The 27,369-nt window shown below is 40.6% G+C and overlaps 2 protein-coding genes and 1 long non-coding RNA gene across 7 annotated transcripts; 1 reads left to right on the forward strand and 2 right to left on the reverse strand.

Moving 5' to 3' along the window:
- EBNA1BP2 (EBNA1 binding protein 2) lies at nt 46-4,680 on the reverse strand. The gene is made up of 9 exons (XM_021404858.1): nt 4,515-4,680; nt 4,342-4,425; nt 3,091-3,257; nt 2,410-2,533; nt 1,703-1,792; nt 1,411-1,486; nt 1,066-1,156; nt 611-773; nt 46-323 (listed from the first exon to the last, which is right to left on the reverse strand). Exons 1-9 carry the CDS (start codon nt 4,581-4,583, stop codon nt 273-275), a joined length of 915 nt encoding a protein of 304 aa, XP_021260533.1. The 5' UTR covers nt 4,584-4,680; the 3' UTR covers nt 46-272.
- On the forward strand, nt 4,643-26,233 carry CFAP57 (cilia and flagella associated protein 57). Of its 5 annotated transcripts, none has more exons than XM_021404816.1 (22): nt 4,643-4,845; nt 4,916-5,232; nt 5,996-6,282; nt 6,437-6,620; nt 7,937-8,089; nt 9,184-9,323; nt 9,623-9,788; nt 10,172-10,285; nt 10,749-10,961; nt 11,554-11,727; nt 12,909-13,070; nt 13,531-13,686; nt 14,917-15,010; nt 15,914-16,104; nt 17,120-17,293; nt 18,736-18,894; nt 19,290-19,433; nt 20,528-20,644; nt 21,079-21,213; nt 21,297-21,440; nt 25,067-25,193; nt 25,459-26,233. In XM_021404816.1, the coding sequence occupies exons 1-22, from the start codon at nt 4,686-4,688 to the stop codon at nt 25,668-25,670; spliced, it is 3,723 nt and encodes a 1,240-aa protein (XP_021260491.1). In that variant the 5' UTR covers nt 4,643-4,685; the 3' UTR covers nt 25,671-26,233. The 5 variants fall into 5 exon arrangements, with proteins under 5 accessions (XP_021260491.1, XP_021260494.1, XP_021260493.1 ...); XM_021404819.1 differs by having other exon boundaries at nt 21,148-21,213; XM_021404818.1 differs by having other exon boundaries at nt 4,643-4,842.
- Nucleotides 22,211-26,569, reverse strand: LOC110402583. Its single transcript, XR_002441192.1, has 2 exons — nt 26,434-26,569; nt 22,211-24,405 (listed from the first exon to the last, which is right to left on the reverse strand). It is a non-coding gene; the product is annotated as an uncharacterized LOC110402583 (long non-coding RNA).

Genomic DNA, 27,369 nt, shown 5'->3' on the forward strand with positions numbered 1-27,369 from the left:
AGCCACCACTCATAACACAACTAAATATGAATCAGACACAGGAGCTCTGTGTAAATTATTTAATATGTTCACACACCGAACATTTAAGTAGCAAACAATTCTTCAACAAAATGCACATCAAGAACAAATTAGTGATAAGGCACTAGTTTCTACTGACTTGTTTCTTGCCACTTAGAAGCATTCAGGTTGCTCCACAGCTAGCTGCTTGAAGACAGCAGAAACACATTCCAACATACAAAGACACAGGAGCCCTCCTGGGGAGCACAGTCCTCTCAGCCTGCTCGGCTCTTCATTTTCTGCCGTGCTCTCTTTCCAGGTCTCTTCTGCAAAGAGAGAATGAACTCTGATCTTTACTTTCATGTCCTCAGAATTTATTCTAGCTCTGTAGCATCAGTACCCCTGGAGGCCACATGCGGCAACAAACAATACTTGCTAAGTCCCCCATTTATTCCCCTGTTCAAACCCCAAACCACTGCCCTCAGCCCTATCTGCAATCAAATTACATTATCTCCAGATGCTGGAGGCACTGATCACGTGTGCAGGTCTCCCACCCAGACCAGGGAGGGCTTCCCAATCAACAACGATCACTCGCACTCAACATTTTACTTACATTGAGAGCCTTCTTTCCTCCTTTTCCCGGGCCTCTGTTGTGTGCTACTTTTGACCGGAAGCTGGATACATCATCAAAACTGTCCTTTGTGTTCCACTTCGAGCCCTTTTTCTTTCCACCAAAACCAAACTTCTGATTCTTGTATCGTCTTTTGGCATTTGGTCTGAAAAATAACTCAGCTGCATCACTGCTTATGCACCTTTCCTCAGGAAGCACAAATACCTGCTGACAGACTCCCATCAGTTCTCATAAAAATTTCCCCTCTTATCAAATTAGCACATTTCAGTCTCTACTCCAATGGGCCACAGTTCTCCTCTCTAGGGACAGAAAGCCATTTGAGACTTATTTATCACTAATAGTAATTTGCACAGCTGTCTTGTCATACAGAACTCCTACAAAATTTGAAAAAAAAAACAGAGATTATGCCTTTAAATATCTTTCTTTTCTAATCTCACCCTTTCTTCACCCGTTGATTTGCACCGCCTTTCTTATTCCCTTGAGATGAAGTCTGTTCTTCATCCAGAAAATCCAGCTTGTCAGAGAGACCTGCAAGAGCAAGGACAAAACAGCTCCTCAGGTACCACCACAGAAAACAAGCTTTCAGCCTAAATGATAGTAACAAATCATTCTCACTGAAGACCAAGGATTTTCTCTGCCACAAGTGTATGGTTCTGTATAGCAGCAACCTTTCAAGCTCACTGCTCAGCAGTAGAGATGACACCACATTTCAGAGCGCCTTACGCTCCTTACACATCACTATTCCCATTACACATTTAGTTCCTTAGACAAGTTAACTTTACCTTTCTGATACTTCTTGACTGCATTCAACATCTTTTTTTTCTCCTTTTGCCTCCTTTGTAGAATTTCTGTTTGTACCTGAGAAAAGAAGCAAAACAGCAGTGTTTTTTTTTTCTAGTGCCCCATACTTTCTTCTTCTAGGCCCTGGTATCCCATCACTGTCTCCCTTCAAAGCAGCTAGACAAGAGACCAGAGGAATTCCATTTTATCCTGCCTCCAGGGATCCCACTTTGTAAGCTTATTCAGGTTCTAGATTCTTGTCATAGACAGGTCCCTTCTCTAGCTCCTCCTCACCTTCTTGCCATATTTTCTCATTGCACGGAGCTGCTTTGCTTTCTCAGACTTCTCCATTGCTTCCTGTTTACTCTTAAGCTTCTGTCGAATCTTTTTAGGGGAAAGAAAAGAAAAAAAAATAATCAATAATGCAAAGGAAAGTGTGAAAATTTTAAGCTGGCTGTACAGTTCCGAAATCAGTAATTATGTAAACAATATCACTGAATACAAAAAAGAAAATCTCTCTCAATCAGATATTTTCTCTATAAAGAGAATCACTGCTACTTGTCCAGCTTAACTCAGTACCCACAGCTGAAAACCACTGAGAGCCAGGATACATCAAATATAAATTAAGGAGAAAAAACGATCACGGTTAATGCCTCCCTTCACTGCAAGTTTTATGACAAATAACATAAACACCACCAATTTCCCAACCACTGTTGCATATATGAAGAAACCTCCATTTTTAATATTGATTACATTGGGACACAATGTAAATCACACTCTTCTACTTTACATTTCCAGCCTGTTGTGGAAATCTCTACACTGCACAGAAATACCTAACCAGGAAGACATTTCCTACCACAAACACACTTCAAACACAAATGTTATCACAGATCTTTGTCAAAGAGATGGCGGTAGCTATTACAGACTACACATTTAATACCTAACACAGGCTAAAACCAACACACAGCACAGGAATGAATGCTATTATTCATGGCACATACCTTCTGCATCTGCTGGTCTGACTTGGCCATCTCTGCAAAGTAATCGTCTGGCCTTCTAGTAGGAACATGGAGTTTACGCAGCCTGGGTAAGGCCTCCAGCACCGCTGCCTGCGCCTGCCGGTAACTGGGGAGACAGCACAACAGCAGCTCTGTGACAGGGTACCAGGCAGCTCACAGCGCTGACACAAGCTCTTCACGTAAGGTAGAAGATACCAGGATCTAACAAAATTTGATCTGGTATTATATCAACATTCATATTCTAGAGCATTCAGATCTACTTAAAGCAATTTACGTGTCAGCACAATATTAATGATGGTATCTTCCTGCTAAGGTTTTATACATCATACTGTAAAATGCACAGCAAAGAGAACTACACATCCACACAGATAAATCCACCATCTGTGTTCAAGCCATTGTGTTCCAATCCAGAGACTTCTTAAAGACACTTTTCAGCAAAGGATGGAAGTTTGCTGCAAGGGGAGAAATTACTTCCTGTCACAAAACAAGTTCAATATATTAGCGTTTATTTGCAGTTATTTTACAAAACATTTGGAATCATCAAATGTAATATAAATGGGCCAAGAGCAAGACCAGTGATAGATTACAGCAGTCACATGAAACCAGACACCAAGCATGTAGCAGTATGCAGAGAACATATGAAGAATCTCTTTTTACACTTACAAACTCATCTCTCTCTGGAAATCATTCTCAGGATCAACAGCATCTTTGTTAGAATCACTGTGTGAGACAGACTCCACAGCATTTGCAATTGGATCCAACGTCACATCCAGCCTTTCCACCCAAGCTAGCTGCTGCTTGAAATCAGACAGGCACTGCTTCAAACCATCCTATGAAAGGGAAGCACAGCTCTGAACAATGAGACATACAAACAGCTTTTCAAGTTTGGCAAAAGCAAATATCCAGGTCACAAAATAGGCTACTCCTCTGAAGCTGTTTGGTTATCCCCCAAACTACCACAGCAATCCAGGCTGGAAAGCATACACCTCAACCTCCTGCTCAGAGAAGAGAGGTCAGTCAGGGTCAATCACAGAATCACAGAAGGGTGCTCTGAAGATCATCTAGTCCAACTCCTTGCTAAAGCAGGTTCCCTACAGCAGGTCGTACAGGAAAGAGTTCAGAGAGGTTGTGAATATCTCCAGAGAAGCAGACTCCACAATCTCTATGGGCAGCCTGTACCAGTGCTCTGGCACCCTCAAAGTAAAGAAGAGCACTTTCCCTGTCACAGGGCACCACTGAAAAGAGCCTGGTCCCATCCACTTGGCTCCCACTCTTTAGATACTTAAAAGCACTGATGAGATCCTCTCTCCGTCTTCTCCAAACTGAAGAGTCCCAGGTCTCTCAGACCTTCCTCATAAGAGAGATGCCCCAGGCCCCTCATCATCTTTGTGGCCCTCTGCTGGTCTCTCTCCAGCGGTTTCCTGCCTGTCTTGAACTGAGGAGTCCAGAACTAGATACAGTATTCCAGCCACGGCCTCACCAGGGCAGAGGAGAGGGGGAGGATCACCTCCCTCGAGCTGCTGGCCACAGTCTTCTTAATGCACTCCAGAATATCATCGACCTTCTTAGCCAATGGGGCACACTGCTAGCTCATAGCCAACCTGTTATCCAGCAGGACACCCAGCTCCATCTCTACAGAGCCCCACTCCAGCAGGCCAGCCCCTAACCTGCACTGATTCCTTTGATTATTACCCCCAAGGTACAACCTTAGCTTTGCTGAGCCAGCTCTCGAAGACCCCAGGCAGAGAAGGCCCCACATCTTCGCGCAGCCCCTTGAGCGGTTGCTGCGCCTCCAGGCGCAGAAGTTCCCTCCGCGGCCCAAGCCGACAGTCCCAGGCCGCTACGCACATCCTCTCCGCTCCCCCCACCACCCGGCGGCTCTGCCTCCCCCCCGGCCCGGCGCCAGCCCCTCACCACGTCGTTAGACTGCTTCGGCCGCCCCTCCAGCACCACGTTGAGCCCCGGCTTCAGCTCGCCCCTGGCGAAGGCCTCTTGGAGCTGCAGAGAAAACGCGCTCAGACCGGGCCGCCTTGCCCCAAGGGGGCTTCGGGCTGCGGCCCCGCTACCGGCCGTAGCAACGGGCTCACCTCCGAGTCCGAGAGGGAGGAGTCCTCGGAATCCGAGAAGGAGTCCGACTCAGAGCCCCGCCGCGCCATGCCGCCAGTCCTGCTGCCGCCACTTCCGGGCACCCGCACGCGCGCTGCCGTCACTTCCGGCGGCGACAGAGCCGCGGTCGCCACGGCGACCGCGGAGGCGTCATGTCGTCGGTGGTGGCGCAGCCCGCGGCCGTCTTCGGCTGCCGGTCCGGGGTGTCCGGCGGCGTCTGCTTCCTGGAGGAGAGGGTGGTCCTGCACGCGGCGGGGTCGGCCTGCGCGCAGTTCCACACCGAGCAGAGATGGCACAAGTTCATCCCAGGTGGCAGCCCCCGGCCCCGCCGCCTCCCGCCCCCGAAATGACCCCTCCGACCTGACCCCTCTCCTCCCCGCAGGCTGCGAGAAGAGCCGGGGCGTGCGGGCGCTGGCCGTCAGCCGCAGCCGGCGGTACCTGGCCGTCTCCGAGACGGCGGAGGAGGAACCGACCCTGACGGTGTACGAGCTGACGGCGGGGCCGCCGCAGCGGCGGAGGACGCTGACCGCCGCCGAGCTGCCGGTGCGAGAGGCGGTGTCCTTGGCCTTCTCCCCCGACGGCTGGTACCTGGCGGCCGCCACCGGCCCCCCCGAGGCGAACCTCGCCCTGTGGCTGTGGGAGAAGCAGCAGCTGCTGGCCGCGGTGTACCTCGAGGCCGCGGGCAGCGGTGTCTGCCAGGTAACGGCCGCTGGGGGCAGCCCAGCAGCAGAAAAGAGCAACTCGTTACTTGAAAGGAGCTTAGAGCAGGAGGGGGACAGGCTGCACGCATTGGACCCTAGCTGCCACTATTTTCTGGGATAGATCTACAAGCAGAGGAGAACTGAGGGCAAATTGCCAGCGTTGTGAGCTCAGTTCACGGAGACAGGAGAGTAACTGTGAAGACAAGTGCAGCCTGTAGTCCCATTAAGCATGAAAAATCACATCTAGCTACCCCTGCTGTCCTTCATACTGGGGATCAAGGTGATTAGTCATCTGGTTTCACCAGTACACACTCATTTATGCGAATTAAAATGCATTATGAGTAAGGTTTGTCTTTCCTGAAATACAGAAATTCTTCCTGACTTTTAAGAATGGATGGTTCTTTTCAGGTAGCTGGCTACCTGGAAAACCCAGTAATCAGCAGTAAAGATGTATTTTTGCCTTGCTTGATCCTGAAGGGCAGAGACAACTTCCTTTTCCATATTATACTGTGAATCAGTTGGCTTCTCAGTTTAACAGAATTAATGTATCAATAACATCATGTGTCACATTGATATGCACAGTCTGAAAGGAGGAAAACTGCAATGTGTACTTCTTAGTCTCTTCTACGTTTCTCTGAACCTTTTTCCCTTGTTTGTTTTCCTGTATCTTGTACATCTCTAGAACAGGTACACTTGCACTTTTTTTTTTTCCTGAAAGTGAACATAGTTGTGTAAAGTAATTTATCTCTTTTGTTCTGTAGGTGAGCTTTAGTCCTCGCAACAATGCACAGGTTTGTATTACTGGAAATGGCTTCTTTAAATGCTTTAAATACAGTGAAGGAACTTTGAAGCAGATGAATTTACAAAAGGGAGAGCCACAAAACTACTTGTGCCATGCCTGGCTGTCTGATGAAGAAATTATATGTGGCACTGACACAGGCAAACTTTTCCTGTTTGAAACTGGAGAGCTGCTCTGGCAAACAGATGTAGAGTACAGAAAACCACCCAAGGAACTAGAAGAAGGTGCAAGAGCAAAAGATTATGAGAGGTAAATCTTTGCAAAATACTTGTGCATGAAGATTTGTTGCAGGCCATTCCCTTCTTGTCCAGTTTATGAATGTTATAATATTTTTGATGCTGCTAATAAACATTTGTGTTTTGTCCTTTTTATTCTGAAGACTTTATGCATTTCTTGCTTGCAGTTGTTCTGATGTCTCTTGTGAACCGACCTCTGAAGACAGTGGTTCACTACAGGATTCTCTGCCTCAAATATCTGCAGTTGCAGCTTATTCCAAAGGCTTTGCATGTTCGTCTAGCCCAGGGGTTGTTCTTCTATTTGAGAAGACCAACGAGAAGGATAACTACAAGAAGAGTCAAGAAATCTGGGTACGGGGAAAAAAAGCTTTTGGAAGCAATTATGCAGCAGGGGCCTGTTTTTCTGGGCAGGAGGGCTGCTTCTGATTCAGTTATTAACAGTAATTCTTAGCACAATGTTAAAGTACATTGTAAGCATGAGCTAAGTGCCCTGGTGATGTAAAAAGGAAAGGATGTGCCAGAGCTCACACTGAAAGTCAGCAATAGGTGACCTTTTGCAAGGTAGCTCTGCATGTACCTATATGTGAAATATGCTTTGAGGTTGCTAAACTTCTGGAAACCTTTAAGAAACTTGTATTTATGGAGGCTTTGGAGCTAAGAAGTAGGCTACGTCAGTTATGAAAAACTAGACTGATTGTTTGCTTTTTTCCAAGGCAAAGCATCTTTCCCTTCAGATATTTATTATGGCTTTAGCGAGACATATGCACTTTTAAGTAATCTAGTAAGATTTCTAATTGTCCCATAGGGAGCTGTGTGCATTGATTTACTACAGTGTTAGGATAAGGACATCTTACTCTGATGATCTGGTCAAGCCATTCTGGGCCTGAAAGGTCAGATCTTCCCCATGCATGAGATCCTAACAGTTAGATAAGGGGATCAAAATCCTTTTTGCATGTGGATACTTAGTAAATCTTCATCAACTTCCAGATCTTCGACACTGGAAATTTAAATCTCTTGTAACAGTGTTCTACTTTAAGCCACTTTACTGCCTTCCACAGAAGATTATTCCTCAAATCTACAAGAGCTGAGACTTGCTGCTGGGCATGTATGGACCTATACACAGTTTGTATGTGCCTGGCTCCAAGTCGTGGATTTGAGAGGTGTGTCCTGGAATCCACTGGCTGACTGGACTCCTGAGCTCAGGTCTAGAAGAGGAGGAGTTCATGAATCTTTGGAGATGTAGCCCATGTGGTTTGTTGACAAGCAATCTTTTGCAAATAGCATGCCACTAATTCAGGTATTATCAACCTGAATGATACAGTACAAATCGTTATTCTGAGATCACAGTTTCCAGGCAGTTTTTATTCTGACACTTTCTAGTTTTTTTTTTGCTTAACATCTTTTTGATACGGATTTGTTTTTCAACTCAAATACTTAAGATTAATGCTGAAATATCTTCTGATGTTAAAGGTACAGTTAGGTTATCTTGAATGCTATTCCCTGCCTGGCAGTACTTTTGTGCTATTTGCTATCCAAGTTTTCTTACTGATATTGCGTATATGATTATTAGGGTGGTATTTCAGCAAACGTGTGTGTGTGAGTGCAAGAATGCTTACTGCTAGAACATGGAGACCTGGAATACCCCATTGGATGCATTTCTTGTGCAGCTTCCTCAGGACCAGTTCACCACTGCGCCAAAGCCATCAGGTGGACAGGACATTATTTGTATATGCTTCAGCCCCTCTGAGGAAACAATGGTGGTTAGCACTACTAAAAATCAGCTTTACATGTTTACTATGCCCTCCTCAGATTTTTTGAAGGTGAGTGCAGTCTTTACACATTCCACAACCAACTTGTCCAGTAGGGGATGTGTTGTAACGGCACAGACCATTCAGTGTCACGTTCTGTGATGTGTTCTCATGAAATCTGTTAGCTAGGCTCTGAACCCATAAAACTTGTGTATGAAGTGCTCTGTGTACTTCTCTGAGGGCTGTATTTCTGTATTTTGGTAGCCTCTTGTGGAAGCATCTCTCTATATACCTCTCTATATGCACACCTGATGCTATTCAGTAGAGTGATAAAGGATACTACTAAGACCATTTGAAGATGCATGTCACTGTCAGACGACTTAAGTAAGACTTTAACTGAGGGATTTTTAGTGTAATTGTAGTAGTTTATGCTATACTGTAATATGCAGAAACTTTAACATAATAGTAAAGCTGAAGCAGCCATGGGAAGCTCATCTGATTCTAAAATAATAGTTCCAGAACTTCTAGTTAGAAGTAAAAGCCTTTTGTGAAGGACAAACATAATAAAAACATTCCTTGCTTTGAAGGAGTTAATAATACAAGGGCAGGAGATGAATTTGTAATGCAATTGACTTGTATGAAGTTTAATACTAGCCTGAGTAAAGTAATACTAAAAGATCTTTATAGGAAAAGGTTTTGCAGTTATGGAATCTTTTTCTGCATGCATCCTAAAATTGTATCAGTGCTTCATATCTGGCATGGAATAGTTAAACATCCTGATTAATTTCTTCTTATTCAGCGCATAATTATTTTTAAACATCTGCCTGACCACAAGGTCTTAACCGAGTCCTTTCAGCTCCAGTTTTATTTATTTATCTAACTGGTGTTTATTTGGACACCTACAACTATGTTCTGCTTTCACTGGTGTATGAGAGCTGTGGTGCTTACATATTCCCTATATCACTTTTCCTGATTACTAATCATGAAGTTAAAATGATTCTGTTACATTTCAAGGATGATGCTCAGACAGAAGCAGTGACAGGATTACGTGGCTTCCTCAATCCTACTTGATTACTGTACACAAAGAGCTATGATAGATTTCTGACCCGATTTACTGCCCACAGAGTAACATTTGTTATTTTTTTTAATGTTATCATTTTTCTCAGGAAGAATCAAGTCATTTTGAATATCTACATTTCCCATTACATTCTGCTTCAATCACGGGTCTGGACATCTGTATTCGGAGACCCATTGTTGCTACTTGTTCCCTGGACAAATCCGTTCGTGTCTGGAATTACAAGACAAAGTAAAGAGTTGTTTTTGTTTGTTATTACCTCCTGCTTTTTTTGTATATTGCATTTAGCATTCAGCAGCAGCAATTTCATGTAGCAGTGTTGTTCTGGTAAAATTCTTGTGTGGTGTGGGATACAAATGGTCTTACTGACATGCTTCAGCAGTATGGATATGCAGTGCCTTTTAAAAGTAGTGCCAATAGAGTCCAGAGCCTTTTCTATTAGGCAAGGTTTGTGTTAAACTTGTAATGTGTTTTGGAAAAAGAATCTTCAGGAACGTTCATAGGCAGTTTGCAATGGTTTTCTCTTTCAGCACTTTGGAGCTGTATAAGGAGTTTTGGGAGGAAGCATACACAGTAGCACTTCACCCCACTGGCCTTTTCTGTTTGGTTGGGTTTTCTGACAAACTACGATTTATAAGTCTACTATATGAGGACATGCATGTTTTCAAGGATTTTCCTGTAAGAGACTGTAGAGAGGTAAGGAACGATGCAAGAGTGAGACTGGGGACTTACAGGGAGCAGAGTGGGGAAGAACATGACAGAAGATAGCATCCTGTCTGATAGATCCTAGTAGGATTTAGGATATAAAGCAGAGAGAACGTGTTTCTGACCTTTGGAAAATGAGCCTGGACTGGTGCGTGACTGTGGGTCTGGGAACACTGAAGGGGTTTGTTCAGAAATACCAGAGGACTGAATTTTTTAGGGGAAAGCACCAATTATGAAAGTGGTGAGAGGCTGATTATGTCATGCAGCTTTCTTCTTGTATAGCATTCAGCTATTAGATGATGTCACTGGAATTCATTGCATGACTTTTTATATCCACTGCATCTACAGTAATGTGTGGATATTTTTTTTTGTAGTGCTCATTCAGTAATGGAGGCCATCTTTTTGCTGCAGTTAATGGAAATGTGATTCAAATTTATTCCTGTACCACCTTTGAGAATACTAATAATTTAAAAGGACATAGTGGGAAGGTTAGTAAACAAATCCTATACACTACAACTCATTAAGGTATGAACTAGTTCTTAAGATGCATTTTGAACAGGTAAAGTACAATATATGATCAGAAGTGGACCCAAAAATTAGAACTACAAATACAAAAGTCAGCTTTCCTACTTAGTGTATGTGTGCACTGCGTATACCTAAAGAGTCTGTCCTTACGTTGAAGAATGATTTGCAGATAGCTGAACTAGGAAAAATATCCCAATAATAAAGTATAAAAATAAAATGAACTGCATATTACAGAAATGAGCGTTTTTGTCAGCGTGATCATAAAGTAATTTGATTTGTTTTGGTTTTTTAATGCTGAAATGGAATTAGCTGAAAAACGTCTAGGTTATTTTAAGTAAAACCTAGAAATGTGATTCCAAAGTTGTCATGGATTTATCATTAAAATAACTTGCATGTTGTCTCCCCCACATGTTTTGCTTTTGCCAGATATGTGCAGTTAAATGGAGTGCAGATGATTCAAAATGTTTCTCCTGTGACACACATGGTGCTGTGTATGAGTGGAACTTATCAACAGGTAAAAGGGAGATGGAGTGCGTGCTCTCGTCCTGCATCTACAGCAGTATTTCCCTGCCTTCTGATTCCAAAATCATCTTTGCTGTTGGATCAGACCAAACTCTCAAAGAGATTTCAGAGTCTTCGGTGAGCTAATGTGTGCTTCGGATTTTGCGAAGTTCTTTAGGGAGGGTGCTAATGCCTTGGTTTTCTTATCATCCACTGAATTCATTTTTGATTGCTATTGGATTTACTGACAGCTTTCTAGTGTTCTTATGTCCTTTACCATGAAATCCTGAGATTTTGTTGTAGTTTTATATCTTTCTAATTTTACTTCGATTTACCTCAGAATCTTCTAATCCAGCAAACAAACTTTGCAATATTGTATCATATATTTTGCTGAAATATTAGTTCCAGTATTGGACGTACTGCTGTTACTAGGCTATATATCTTTTTTTTTTTCTGTCCAGAACAGTGCTAAAGTGTACGTAATAAGCATTTCATTATTCAGAAGAGATTGACTTGTGGAACTTGGCTTAAAATTTTAAGACTGCACGTGTATAAAGTTCAATACTGTCATTAACGGCTTTACTCCTATAGACATGTAGATTCTTCTAACTGCTTTATTTGCTGCAGGCAGCAATATGAGAATTGCTCATGCAATAAGTAATTAAATAACTTTGGGGAACTTAATGCAATGTGGTGGGTTTTTTTGTGGTTTGGTTTGGTTTTTTTTCAGATCCAGCATGAAGTGCCTGCTTTTGATGCTGTTTATACTGCAGTAGCTGTTTCTCATTCCGGTGACATGGTATTTGTTGGTACATCTCTGGGGACAGTACGAGCTATGAAGTACCCATTACCTTTGTGCAGGGACTTCAATGAGTATCAAGCCCATGCGGGTGCTGTTACAAAGGTAACATGGAATACTTTTTCTTCTTTGCCATGCCAATTGTACATGTCTCATTTATCACCAATTCTCCTTCCCCTTTGATAGCATAATATTTTATAACTAAGGTTGAGCCTGCTTGTGGAGAGTGAAGATTAGAGCATTCACAGAAGTCTTGTCTTAAGAAATAGGCATTACTAGATAAGCAGGTTTTGGCTTAAAAAAAAAAAAAAAAGTAAAGGAATAAGTCACGAAGTAGCCCTCAGTGGCTTGCACCAGGATATATAACAAGACGTATTCCTGATGGAGAACTTAGATACATCTCTTTCTAGAAAGAGGAAGATAAAACTATGCAGGCTTGGAAATGTATTGTGAGAATGGAAGGAGGAATGAGATACATGTATTAAGTAATTTGCTGCCAGGGTAAACAGAAGAGATTGCAATACCGGTCTGCTAATTATAGTGTATTTCTAGAAGGCTAATGAAGAATAAATGAAAGATGGGGATATGGTGAGTGGAGCCTCCAACCATGGAATATTTCAGTACACTTTTGGGAAGCCATGTGTTCTGCCTTCTTAAAACTGCTCATGATTTTGATGTTTAAATATCACTGTCAAATACAGCTCCTTGAATTGGAGCTGCACAGTCCAACATTAGGCTACGTACTAGGCAATTACTAGAACCATCCTTTCATTTCACTCACAAGCTGTTTCAGCTCCCAGGTACTCTATGCCAAGCCACACAGTCACAGGAGGTCTGGAGAAGATGACTGCAGTTATTACTAGATATCTCTTGGTGGGCTTTTTTTGCAGATTCAAAAGAAAAGATTTAGCCATCTGTTGCTCAAACAGATGCTCAAAGAAAAAAGGCTAAGGACCTCTGGAATTGTCATATGAGTTGCCTATCTGTGCTATGACTATCTAGAAGGTCTTGTCTGTTCCAGGTTTTTAAAATCTTCCTACAGATTAGAGAACAGAACTGGATCCAGTGTCTTCACAAGTTCTTCTGGACCTTCATTCCCTTCCCATGTTTTCTGGAGCTGGGTGGAGCAGGAGTAGAGGATGTTGGGCTACGTTAATACTTCCACTATAGACTGTGGTGGAAATGACAGGGAATAAGTGGGTGGGAAGCAAAATGTGATATAAGATCAAACAATGTCTCTGTTCCTCCTTGTCTCTATTATCACTCCACTGTCTCTTCTTTCTAAGATGTCTGTAACAAATGATGACCTATTTTTGCTGACTGCCTCAGAGGATGGCTCTATATTCTTCTGGAAAGTATATAATAAGAAAGGAGGGATACTGAAAAGGGAAAAGGAATTTGAATATGCTGAGGAGGTGTTGATCATGAAATCCGATATAGAAGAAAAGGTAGGAGGAGCAACCTGCGCATATGAACCATAAGATTCCTACTTTGCAGTTTGTGAATTACATTTGTAAGATGTTTGTGACTAGCTGCGCCTGCATGGCCCTTTGTTTAAGAGAACTTGCATGGCTTTCTTCATAAGAAGAGGTTACAGCAAGTAGCTGAGTGTTAACATGCAAATAGCATTGTATGAGCAGCGAATGCAGAAAAGAGTTTTGACTTTTCTCTAATACTTTCCCCAGTCACTTGTAGGCAGTTTTAATGTGGTGGAGAAATCAGCTGTATTTTTATAAACCATCTCGTAAAATAACAAAGGAAATTTGCTTCTGGAACTTATTAATCTGTCTTGGTGAAAATTCTCTGCAAAGGCTGTCTTTCATAAGTAGATAAAGCATCCTTAACAAACTGTTGCAAATGGCAAATAATCTCTCTGTTAAAAGTGTCTTCTCATCTATGTCCTAACAGAGTCGGGCAATATTAGACCTGCAGATTCGTGTGAAAGAGCTACAGATAGAAAATGATTACCAGTTACGTCTCAAGGACATGAGCTGTAATGAAAAAATAAAGAAATCAGAAGAGGCTTTCACTCAGGAAATAGACTCCCTTAAAAACAAACACCAGGTATGATTCATATTGCAGTACCAAATACCGAATCTTTCCCTTTCAAGTTAAATTCAAGCTTGCATTTTGTATGTACGAATGCTGTAAGGCATCCAAAGAATTCATCATTCCTTTCCAAAAAAGATGTTCCTGATATTTGTAAAGCATGAACCTATTCTTTGCGTCAGCTGTCTTATAAATTCTGAGGGGAAGCAAGAGTCTACCTGGGAGAAAACAGTTTCAGCATTTTCAGCAATAACTTTTGCCTGAGACCAAGGATCAGTAAGATCTATCACCCATGGATAGAAGTGGGACTGTGCCTTTAAAGCTCCATCACATGCAACTTGCACCTCCTACAGTTGTTCATGTACTGCCTTCTTCTTTATGCTTTGGCTGCTTAGCACTTTTAACAACACTTGGTGATGTGCCTTGTACGCTTTTTGAAAATAGAATTAAACTATATCCTCTGGATTTCTCCTGTTCATGTACTTATTGGTTTCTCTGTGATCATGAGGGAGGGCTTAAAAGCTAGCCCCAAACCTGCTGAAATTGTCGTTCTGTTTCATCTTCATTCAATTTCAGCAGGTTTGGAGCTAGCTTTTCTAATTGTGTCCAGTAGTCAAATGGAGTATTTCTGTTTATGCAAAAGCCATATAGTTCTTATGAGAAGAAAGTTAAAAAAGTACCTGCAGTGGTTCCCTCCAAATTTTCTGGGAATTTTCTCACTCATCTTTTTCCAGTTCTTTGTGCTTTTTTAGATGATTAAGTAATTTGCAGTGGTAGTAGAACATGCCAAGCAAATGGCATTCAAACCTTGCTTTAGCCTAGTTTTGTCATTCCATGTAAATGTCAGTGTTTTTGAACTTCAAAGTTGCTCCAAGTGAGCAGCTTGAATTTTGATATCTGGACAACAATTTGCAGAAGTACATATTCTCCTCAAGCAGGCACATACAAAAAAGTGGAGGTTTTTGTGGCTCACAAACTTTTCTTGTTAAATTAATATTATACAATGCCCAGTATTATATGAACTCCATTTGCAACTTTTCTTTAGCTTTCCTTAGTATTGTAATTTTTCATAGTGAATCTCTGGGACAACTCAGCTTAATAATACATGGCAATACATGCTTTTTCAGTGAGAGATTTCAAACATCATTCTGTTGTGTATGTGTTCCCCATCCTTGGCAAAAATACAAAGGATTTAGACACTGCTTTGCTTATTTTCAAGCTTTTGTTGTTTTGTTTTTTCCCCAGGTTTTACAGGCAGAGAAAGACAATCAGGAAATGCAACACCAGTTTCAACTATCTGAGCTGATGAATAAACATGCCAAGGAGATGCGAGACCTAGGTTAGACTATAATAAGTGTCTGTAACTAGAATCTGGAGGAAGTGCATTCAATTAAGTTGTGTATGCGTTCATCACCATGGGCAAGAAAACAAAGAATTTGGACATTGCAAGTAATGTGATGAAGAGGGATTATCAGAGTGCAGGGTAAAAGGAAAAAAGGTATATGTGTCATATAGATAGAGCAGACCAAATGTTTGTCTGAACTGCACTGTACGTGTGACCAGAAGAATGTGCACAGGGCATTTTGTCTTAGATGTTCTGTTTCCAAGATTAGTAATTTCCTCAGTTATCTTATAGCTCACTGTACAAGACTTATGATGCTGTACTGTTCAACAACCAGGCTAATTAGTGTACAACATGGAAACACCTGGATCCCAAATTCTTAATCAAGGTAAAACAGAAATACAGCAAAACATCAAGTCCACGCTGTAGCAGTTGAGCTTATACAGTTCTCTCATGACCAGCATTCTCAGGGGAATGCCTAGATTGACTGTTATTCATTTTTTGTAATGGCAGACTAGGAGGTTTGGGTGCGAGTTGTGGATTTACTCAAGCTGAAACATTTTTTCTGTTGCAGTCTGCAGGGATACAACAGAATATTCAGAGGCACAACTGAGAAAGGTGAATGGCAGTTTTAGAATAGGCATTATTAGCGAAGTGATAAAAGTAAAAGGAAGAAAAGGAAACCCAAGATATGGTTTTCTGATGTAGAATTTTGTATGGCCATAGAGCCTAAAACCCCTGTATATCTGACAAGGAAAGTGATGAGGTGCTTGTAGTGTAATTTATTGCAACCAGCTGTGAAAGAGACAGTAGAAAATAAGACATTTATAATAGTAGAAAGATAGGATACACCTCTCTTCTCTATGAGTTTTATCAGTTCCATATGTTTCCTGTTTCCAGAATCTGACAGTAACCAGAAACTGTTGATGGAAAATGAGAAATACCAGGAGCTGCAAGTAAACTCCCAGAGGATGCAGGAGGAATATGAGAAACAACTGCACAACTTGCAGGAAAGCAAAAACAGGGCTGTGGAAGAGCTAACAGATTATTATGAGGAGAAACTTAATGAGAAATCTCTTCTGCTGGAGGAGGTATGAAACTTGATTGGCAGTTTGAATTACTGACTATTTTTATTTCCAACTGTGATGAAATGTTCCCTAGAGGAGGGAAATCTGGCACCCTCCATGCAATTCCTAATCCACCTGTAACCTTGGGGTGAGATATGTCAACAGATAGAACAGTAATGAGGAAAACTCTAGCTGAGGGTTACCAACTTTTCTGGGCTTCATACATTCAGTAACCTGCTGAGAAGAATGTCCTTGGATATTCTCAGCTTTGCCTCTGTTTCCTACATCCAAAAATTCCTTGTTATTAATGTGTATCCAATTGCACTTACTGTAATTGGATAAAGATTAAATCACCTTATTCCAGTGAAGAGGTAACATTTCTAAACTGGTGAATTCTATGGCTCGCATTCACTGAAATCGCTAACGTCACCAAGTCCCTGAGGTTTGTACCTGCGTAATTTGAGCATGAAAAAGGAGTACCCTGAGTACTTAAATGAAATTCCTGCACCTGAAGGTCAGACTCAGCTAGATAGGGCAGCCAGATAACAGAAGCTAGTATAACTAATGTCAATAAATTCCTTCAGCGTTACTGTTTGCATCTCTGTGTTGCAACACCAACTTGGAAAGAATGTAAGGAAAGAATGATGCAGAGACTGATGCAAAGCAGAGTGTTTATTGTCCTTAATGCATCAGAAACAGCAATTTAGAAAGGTCTTCTCAAGTGTTACTCAGGTTTGTATTTGCTGTTGCAAGAACAAGTTTGCTAATTTGGCCTAGGTTTTCAGATTTTTTTTTTTTTATCTTCTTAACTTTAAGCATCTAAGTCTTAAGAACATTTTTTGGTGTTTGTCTTAACAGTTTTTGAAGTGACTTTAATCCCCTAAGATGTTGTTAGCTTGAATGCTACTGCTGCAATTGAAGCTGAAGAGTTCACTAAATATAGGCCCTCCCAGGAGAAATGCAGTTACAGATAAAGAATTCCCTTCTTTATTGGTCATCTATTGTTGTCTTCTCTAATGTTTGCTTTTCCTAACTGCAGGCAGAGGAGGATATGAGGCAGCAGCTTCAAGCACATGAAGAAATTAAGAAACAAATTGAAGAAGATGAAGACCGAGAAATCCAGGATATCAAAATTAAATATGAGAGACGGCTTCTAGAAGAAAAGGAATCTAATCTGCAACTGAAAGGAGAAATAGGAGTCATGAATAAAAGGGTATCTCTTATTCTGAATGGATCGCATCTGCACATGGAGACCTGTTGCCAGGGATTGAATGTGTTTAATGATATGTCAAGACCTATTAACATACTCTGTAAATATTTTGATTTTCATATAAAAAGAAGAAACTGTTCTTATATCCATCTGAATATTTCAGAATATTTGGTCAGAAGAGGCAGCTGTGCACTGATTGAATGCTGACATCCTTTGAGATAGATGATAGAGCTGGTGTGCTATCATTATTACACTTCCTTCTATCATCCATAGTGTGAAATCATAAACAATAACATTGTTCATCCTATGATGGGAAACAAACTTTTTAGTTTTTCTAAGATCTGATATGTTACTATGTTAGAAAAACACTTTTACCACTTCATTTAATGCAGTACACTTTGTGTTGTGTACATATCAACATTTTTTCGTTGTTCTTACTCCTAGGATTTTTAAGTAGGCATAGAAATTTTAGCTCTTTTACTAGCTGGGTATTACATTTTCCTAAGAATATTAGAGGGGCTTTTTTCTTTTTGGTTTCTTCAGTAGCTGTCTTGGTGACATAGAGGTTCTCTGACTGCACAACATCTTTTACCTCGGTACTGAGTCAGTTCTGATGTCTTTTAGACACTGGGAATATCTTTGTGGGTATTCACAGTTTGTCCAGCACCATTTCCCAGTTCTGACCTTCTTAGCTTTGCAGGTCTTGCACTGAGACAGGGATTTCAAGGATGCTTAAGAGCTATAAACCATGCACCCTATCAGCCTACTCTTGTCATTGTTAGACATGTATGACCAATGATCACCTTGTATAAGGGAGTCTCATAAAGTAATTTTCCATGGCCTGAGTGTTATTTGAAGCTGATACTTGGGCATAGTATCCACACACTTTCTGCTTCTGAATGCCAGTTCCTCACTGTAGGACAGCTCATTTTTTCATTGCTTTCAAGATTCAGACTATCATGGATCAATATTATGGAGATTTCTCAGTAATTTCAGAGTTCAGTTTCAATCAAGCTAATTAGTTTGCAACTGCCTTCTCCTAATCAGAATGAAATTGGAGCTGCTTTGTGCTTCATTTTTGTATGTGAATCTTTCTTTTCACTCTCCTCATCTCTGTCTTGCTTCTAAAGTACATCTGCTAAGATCATATCCCCTGCACATGGTTTGTAACTCTTCATTTCTTGGTGAAAAGTGCCTCCATGGTTTCTCAAAGCCCATCTTAATACTCACTGTTCCCCCAGCAGTAATATATCCATCTGTCCTTCAGCTGTTTGCTTTTTTTCTTAGGTGGTCCAGAACATTAAATGCCCTTCATAAAGTGATATCAAAATCCTGTAATCTATTAATTTGATATCCTTCATCCTACAGTGTCCACAAGGTATCTTAGAGAGTATGATGGTTAAGTGATGCACAACTTGTAAGTTTTCAGTTGTTTGCCTCTCTAGTTGAACAGCCTACAGAAGGAGCTCAAAGAACGAAACAATGACATTGAGGAAATGAAACTGGAACAGCAGAATCTGCAAGGCATAATTAAGTCACTGGAGAAGGACATCTCGACACTGAATACAAAGATTGAGAAGAGAACTAACACTATCCAGGAAAAGGTGAGAAACTGGACAATTGGCTGAGATCATAGTTTCCCTCCCCTAATTTAATACAAGTAATTATTTTGTAGTATTGTTTTGTGTTAACATCACCTCCCAGAAACTCACTTTTAACTTCAAGAATTTGCCAAGTCTTTAGTTTGGGACCTCAGTGTTTTAAGCATTCCTTCAGGAACTCAATATAGGGTGTTGAGTTTTTCCTCCCCCATTCCTAGGTTTGTAGGATTATTTTCCCCCTTGCTTCCCACCCAGTACGTGTGGGATTTGTGACTGAAGTCTAGACTTCCACTGGATATGTGACTGCTGTTTTAGCCTATGCCGTATTCACACCTCATCTTAAGGATCTTTTTGAGAGTGCTGAGTCTGATTCAAGTTTCTGTATGTATTTCTTCCAGGAGAAGCATATATATGACCTAAAAAAGAAAAACCAGGAACTGGAAAAGTTCAAGTTTGTACTGGATCACAGAATAGAGCAGTTTAGAAAGCAAATAGAATCACGTGAAAATGATATCAAAATATTGAAGGAGCAGATCCATGAGGTGAGTAACACTGTAACTAGGCCTCTGCTACTAAACCCTTTGGCTGAATATGAAGATGGCCAGGCCAGTCTCATGGAGGTTCCCGTTTGTTCTTTGACTTCTAAAACATGTAACATTAATTCAAAAGCTTTACAGCTAATAAAAATACTTGACACAATAGCTGCTATTTAATTTTGTATCATGGGATACCAGTGATCAATACTGTTAAGTTCCTGTATCAGTGATTTTTTCCAAGACTGAATAATATAATTTTTTCTTAAAAATAAATCTCATCCTTATGTGGTTGCCCTGCACATACCTTGTAGAGTTTGCAAGACATTGGCTTTACTGATCAGAAGGAAGAGAGAACTCCTCTCAGAAAGTTGTAGATTTATGCAAACAATACCAAATTTAGGAATTAGATTCATCAACTAATCCACAGAAAACTTCCATGTGTTCATAATTAGCTTGCAGCAAATTCATTGAGGCAACTTATTCATGATGAAATCTTATTGTGACCTCCCCATTGCTAATCACTGATCTGTTTGATTCATACGTCTATTTATTCAGAATGAAATCCTTTTAAATAAATGTAAGCTAATGAACATCTTATATGCATGTCAGACTAGCACGATGAAAGCTCTATCCTCTCTTCTAGTCATCTTCTCATATCAGTAAATGCTGTAGCACTTAGAAAAATGGGCAAAAAAAAAAAGCACTATGTCATCACAATTTTTCATGCATTTGTTTCTTTTCAGTATCAAGTGGTTCTTATTGCACTTACTCTTTCCAGTATTGATTGTTAATTTCCACCTAACCCATTTTTATTCAAAGAGAACAGTATAGCCCTAGTCCAACTCAAGGAAATGGAGAGGCATCACATCGCTTACGGCTGTAATTTGGAAGGGAGCTGTATGTCCTTTTTTTTTCTGCTTTCTCTGTATTCTGGCAGAGGGCAGTGTTGTTCCAAAATTGACTTTTGTGCTGTATGTAATTCAACCTGAAGGGGGATCTACTCCCTCAAGTCTGTATTTCCAGTCTCTGGTTTTCCTGTTGTTCCCCCCCCCCATTATGTCTGCACTTAGTCTTGACGTCCTCCCCCTGCTTCCTTTCAGATGGAGAGGGAACTGGAACAATTCCACAAGGAGAGCACACAGTTGAAACTAAATATCACACAATTGCAGCAGAAACTAAAAGCAACCAATAACGAGTTGCGCAAAGAGAGGCAGAAGGTATGGGGTGCAACCACTGAACAGTGGTCCCAGTGGTCCACAGTCCTAGATAATGAAATTTGTGAGGGTGGAACACTACAGAAGCATTAATGTGAGCAAAGAGGTCCTTTGGGGGTGCTGTGTACAAGGACCAGGGAACAGGAGAATCTGTAAAGTGAGGACAAAGGCAGAAAACTTCTAAGTCTGCAACCAAATTAGCAAATTGATATTAAAAAATTTCAGTTATTTATACGCAAGTTCAATGATCACATATTCTCCCAGGTTTAACAGCACAGTGAGGCAGCTTAACTGCAAGTGTTTTTAATGAAATATATATTTACATTTAGTTGTTTAAAAATACTAGCTTTCACCTTTTCTGCTAGATTTCCTAGAAAATTGTATGTGTCAGAGCCTACTGTGAGCCAAGTAGGAAGGTATCTATATTACTATTACAGAAGCAAAGTATGGAAGCTCTCATCAAACGATTTAAAATGGATCTTCATAATTGTGTGGGCTTCATTCAGGATTATAAAAAACTGAAGGCTGGGATCCGTGAACTCTACACCAAGTATGTGCAGCAATTGGACATGGTGAGCTAGAGCCTTTGCCTTCTCCTTACAGGTGAATTTCTATGGCAGTATATTTATTAAGGCAAAACATTGTGCCCTCTCAGGTGGAGACTGAAGAGGTAGACACAGATTTGCAGCAGGAGTACATGAGACAACGAGAATATCTTGAGAGGAATTTGGCAGCTCTAAAAAAGCAAGTGGCAAAGGATCAGGAAATCCACCAAGCTGCTTATACACGCATCATGCAGGTAATAAGCCTTTCCTTTTGTTATAGGGAAGAAGGAAGGAGTCGCATAAAAAAAATACTTTAATCACCATACTGCTATAAGTTCTTAGAGCTTTGAAACAGTTTTGGTTTGCTTTCTTGCCAGGAACTTCTAGGACTTTCAAGAATAATATTCATTGAGCTACTAATGCCCTACAGTTTTCTGGACAGAAAGCACAAGATCTGTGATGCCAGAAATCACTGCTGTTTTGTGGATATTTGTGTTTGTCTGCCATTTCCCATTTTTAAAGGAAATAGGATATAATGTTGTAATGCAATGGGAAGTACAGCAACAGTAGCAGGGTGGCACAATCCTAGTCTGTAGCAAATGAGAACAAGCCCAAATACAGCAGCTATGGATGCAGAAACAAAAGAAGAAAAACCGCTTACCTTTGAAAGACCTCTGGTAGGCAGGGATCCCCAGCAATATAGCTTTGCCTACACAGCCAACACTTAAATAAGGTCTGGGAAGGGGTGGATCCTGGCTCCACCTCTTCCAGTCACTCAGGTGCATTGCTTTCACCTGAGCTCCCCTGGGTTGGTCCTGCCTTCCCACCAGGTGCTCAATCACTTGTTCAGGCCGTAACTTAGCATTTCCACTACATAGGGCATCTCTGCTATCTGGATTTTTTTTTAAGTAATGAATGGATTTACTTTATTTCATACAGTATTTATAATTGCCATCATTGCTAATTTGCACCTCAGAACCAACCTGCACTTACTATGTGGCACTGTTTAGGAAGTAAATTTGGAGAAAGAAAAAATATTGACTTTATTCGGTCGCATAGGTCCATTCCTACTGGTCTGAATTCAGATGGACTTTCTGTTGTTCTCATCCAGATTTTCCAAGGAAGCTCAGAAACACACAATTATTATGCCTATTCATCTCAAGATCTCTTGCTCAGAATCCTTGTTCCTCACAAGGCAAGATAAACTTATCATGGCTGAGCCCAAAGATCCAGTTTGTTTTCATCTGGAAATGAGAGGATATGGAGCCCCACAGCAAACATCCTGGGAGGACAGCACTTTCACAATCTCTTCTTACTATAGTCTCCTTCTGCTCAGTCAGCATTTCCTTTTCCCCTCACTTTTCTTCATTGTTACTTTATTATATTTCCTCAGGATCTTTAGACCTCAGTCCTCACCTAAATCATCTGTATATTGTTATTTATCCATAGTGCTCCTTCAGGCCCATGCAGCAGCAGTCTTCTTCCTTGGTCTTTTTTTTTTTTTTTTTTACTCCTGTGAATTTGCTGTTTCCTTTTGACACAAAACAGGATGGCTTCAGAAAAGAATCTGAAGAATTTTCTTGCTGGAATAAGGTGACAGATGGTGCTTACAATGATAATACTCAATGTCTTAGACTAGTAAGCCTAACATGAAATGATGATTAAAACTAAATTAATAAAACATCTGGAAGATGAAGATATCAAAGGTTCTAACCAGCCTGGTTTCTTCAAAGAAAAAGCAGTTCTCTGAAGTCTAGTAGATTAATGAGACTTTACAGCCAGGAGGAATTATCATGGTCTTCCAGTCCATCACAGGAGGCTTTAAAAACTAGTTTAGACAAACTTTTGTCAGAGCTTGCTTTGAACAAGTAAATGACATCTTGATGGCCTTCTAGCTCTGTATTTCTATTATTCCTCAGTTGTGCTTTTCAGAGCTGTGTATTCCTCTTTGAGTGACTGTTCATAGGGACATTCCATTAACAACTGCTGCAACAGATGATTGGAACTGCCAAGATAATTTTAATTGTTCTTACCGATTGACAGTTGCCTGTTGTTGGACTGTTAGTTTTCCCTCCAACCTGCTATATTTGTAATGATTTATTTGATCACACGGATACATAAGAACAGACATACTGAAAAATCTTGAAGTGACACTGCTTGAACTGTAGCATTTGTAGGATCATCTTTTCCATCATGTGTCATCCCTATCTCTGACAGTCAGCACTGTAGGGACTTACTATGCCGTAGATTGTGTCCAAACATCATATGCAGTTGTTTCTCATGGTCTCATCCTCCATGCACTTGATCAGTCCCTTTTCTGAAACAATTTTTACTTTGCTGCTACATCCTATGACAAAGAGTTTTGCAGTGAGCATTTAATACACTGCATGACCATTTCAGTGCAGTGCAAGCTTCCAGTTAGAATGTAAAGATTGAATTAAAAGCTTAATCTGGATGGATGGTGTACCTCTTCAGAAGAATACTCTCAACATTAACCAACATTTAGCACCCAAAAAGCCAAGCAAGATATTTCTAATTAACTCAAATTACCTCATACAGGATACTATGTATTTTGCTAATAAGTCAAAAGTAACACCTTAACTGACAGCAGCATTCAACCTCTTGGAGTGATCTTACGAAGATGTTCATGACCAAAGTACATATACAAATAATGCTACATAATCCCAAAAGCTAATAAAAAAAAATTCCTTGACTGATTCTTGGGAATTGTCTTCTTCAGGATCAAGTTCTGGATCAAGTTCTTCTTCAGGATCAAGTTCTACATAGCAGTTAAATTTCATCTGTGTTTAAAGACTTGAATTACACAAGTCAGAATCTAAAAAATATTATGGCTTCAGATCAGGCTGCATAAGCTCACCTAGTCATCATGCACTTAGAGTCCAACACAACCCCTTGCAAGAACAACTGTTCCTGCCCAAGTTCAAACTGTAGCACATTCCACAACTCGCCTCTGTATATTTCACTGTCTTTGTAAGAGTAAAATGTAGAATTTCATTCTTGTTGAATTAGAAAATAAATATTTAATTGGTAGTTCTCCTGTTTCTGAATCATGAGCAACAGTTTTATCATCCTTCAATAGTATTAGCTCGTATTGCCTTTGCTGAAGACTTTGAAGCTGTCGATGTAGTGTGTAATAGAAAACCATATTACATTAATTTGTACTTTTACAACACCTTCAGCAAGATGCTTTGTGGTAGGCTGTGAAAAAAAATTAGAGGGTTGAACTTTTAGAGGTTGAAAGCTGATTGAAAAAAAGAACAAAGTACTGATTAAAAAAAGAACAAAAATACACAGCCAACTTTTCCTCATAACAAAATGTTAGCAGTAGGTGTCTCAAGTTCTCATACACTTTATGTATTTCTTAATAATGTGGAAAGGGACTTGAAAAGTGATGTCAGTCAGAACTAACGAAAAGGTCTTTGAAGATCTGCAAGGAGATAATGATAATTTAAGTGAATAGATATGTTGTGTAAAAGTGAAAAGCAAAATAATGCAGACTGAAGAGAGAAATGGGAATTCTACCCCTTAATTCTGAATTAATTTGATCAATCCCAGAACAGGACTCAAACTTCTCTGTGGAACTGCAAGGAAGATGATGTCTCAGAATGCAGCTGCAGTCAGAAGAGCAAACAAATATTAGCTTCTTGAGCTTATGTGATTAAAATTCTGTCACGTTTTATTTCAGATCTACTGTAGCCTTATCTGAAATATGTAAAGTACTGATTGCTCTAGCTCCACAAGCATATAGTATCTTCTGCTTGTTGTACTGATTTTACACTTGCCAGTTTCCTTCCCAAGGACATATTCCTGAGCCAGATAGTACCTGTGCTTTTCCTCATAGAGTATATTGGTTTTGCAGGAAAACGTGAATCTGATTAAGGAAATTAATGACTTGCGACAAGAACTGACAGTGGCTCATACCCAGGTACATGACCTCCAGTCAGCACTAAGATTAACCAAGAAGAAGCAAGCAATTCAAGATACGGGTGAGTAATGTTTATGTGTGTCTGCATACTGTCAGAGTTCATTCCAGAAACCCTCTTTGACCCTAGTGAACAATTCTGTTACTATCTCTGTATTGTTCCAGCTTCTCTGCCTGATGGTACCTATAACATTGTAATGTTCTGGTGTACACTGCAAAATATTACTGCTTAGCTGTACTCCTTCAGCCCTGAAAGATGCCTTTCTTTGCTTATTCCAAAGAATTGTGAGCTAGACCTTTACTCTGTCCTCTCTGATTTTATCTTCTAGCTCCTTCCAGTGAAATGCTGTCAAGCCCAGCTGTGCAAAGGTTGAATGCGCAGAAGGAAAATGAGAAAATCATAGAAATGCAGCTGCTTGAAATCCAGCGTCTACGAGACCAAATCCAAGAGAAGGGGCAAGGCCTTGAAGTTCAGTCTGTGTTACATGGAATGCTTCCTAAGCTGAGTCTGGAAAGAAGCCATAAGACACATCAACACTGACATGGTTCAAGGACACCTTACGTTATTATATTCTCCTGGCAAGCTCAGAAATCCAACAGCATAGATTAGACTTCCATTATCGTATAGTCTTCCACACTAGAAGCATTCCTGTAGCACACACTACTCAGGACATGAGGCATCAACCTTTCCTCCCTCCTCCTTTCCTGTAATCTGCCCTTTCCATGAGTACCTACCTCTCCCCGAAGAATGCATGTTCTGAAGTCTTTCTGCTGCCAGGGAGCCAAGAGAAAATAAATAAATATGTTTGTGTTAGGTGCAAGATTGCCTTCGTGCTTGGGCAGGTACACACCCCTCTCTTGAAAAAGTAATACTGTATTGTCTGTACTTAAGACAGATGTCACTGCTATTCCAAGGAGGTATCCGGTCACTGACTGAAAATCAGTTACCTTATGAAAGCAATGTTTGGGTTAGTGGTCAAGCACTCCTGAGCTGGAGCCTTGCTCACGCCCCTGCCTCATTTCAAGAGATGTGTTGTTCCATTACAATCATTTCAGCAAGACTCCAAAATCTGCAATAAAGTCCAAATCTTATGTCATAACTCATCTATAAATTAGATAAATTCATCTTGGCTTTTTTCCAACATCTGCAACCACTTTAGTTCAAGTTTGCAGTGAAATTCTCCTAAAATGTCACTTTTCAAAATATTTATGTATAGAAAAAAAACAAGGAGTCCTTTCTCTGATAATCAGGGAAAAAAAAAAGCTTTTTCATTTTTTGCTCTCAGTGTATGATACGTGCTTACCTCATTGAGGAATACTGCATATGCATCAGAAGTTTGTAGCTACTTCATGAGCACAGGAACTATATGGTGTCTTAACAGCCAGAACCTTGTTGTTTCTCTTTCCTATCCTGAACTGCAGAGAAGTGACAAGTGCTTTCTAACTACTAATGATAATATTACTCTGAAGGTCATAGTGTCAAGGCTGGATAACACATAACCTCTAGAGATACGAGATTCTTTTCCACCACGGTAAAACAAATGATTCCGTGAGTTCCCATGGCCCAGGATGCTTCAGTTGAGTGCTTTGTCCTCAAATGTGGGATAAAGTTTCTTTAGCCTTGCTTCTCTCATTTTGCAGCTTTAACCTGCACGAAGTGGAAGTTTGACAGGAACAAATTCTGATGGAATTGGTATATTAGTGTGCTAGCTTAACACCCTTTCTACCACCTCCAGCCCCCATGATCATCTTGATACTTCCTGTAAAGAAAGAGGATGTTATTAATGTAATTAGCAAATATTTTAGAAACCAGTTCCCTCTTAAACTTTCAGAACACACCCATTTTAATTTGCTTGACTCCCATGTTGTATAATTTTCCCCTCATTTTGTCAGAATAAATTGAGTGGTAGAAGCCACTGCTTTAATAGATGTGCTTTAGAGAAATGGAATCAATCTTTCTGAAAAAGAAGAACCTTGTCCTCATAAGAAGAAGAAGCATATGCAGGAGAAGGATGATTTCTAAGTTGTGATTAACATGCTTGTAAGTACAACTGTGTGTCACTCTCTTTAGGAAGATGTCATTTTAAGGACAATACAAAGCCTGCCAGATGAAGCCTAGGTAGACAGCTGGCAGACTGGGTTCAAGAGGATTTATAGATTGACTGTGGTGGGTAGGACATGCTAAAACATCATCTGTAAGGGGGAATATTAAAAGTCAGGCATAGCACAATGTGGGTTTA

The sequence above is a fragment of the Numida meleagris genome, chromosome 7 (assembly GCF_002078875.1).
Source record: "Numida meleagris isolate 19003 breed g44 Domestic line chromosome 7, NumMel1.0, whole genome shotgun sequence".
NCBI classification, from domain to species: domain Eukaryota; kingdom Metazoa; phylum Chordata; class Aves; order Galliformes; family Numididae; genus Numida; species Numida meleagris.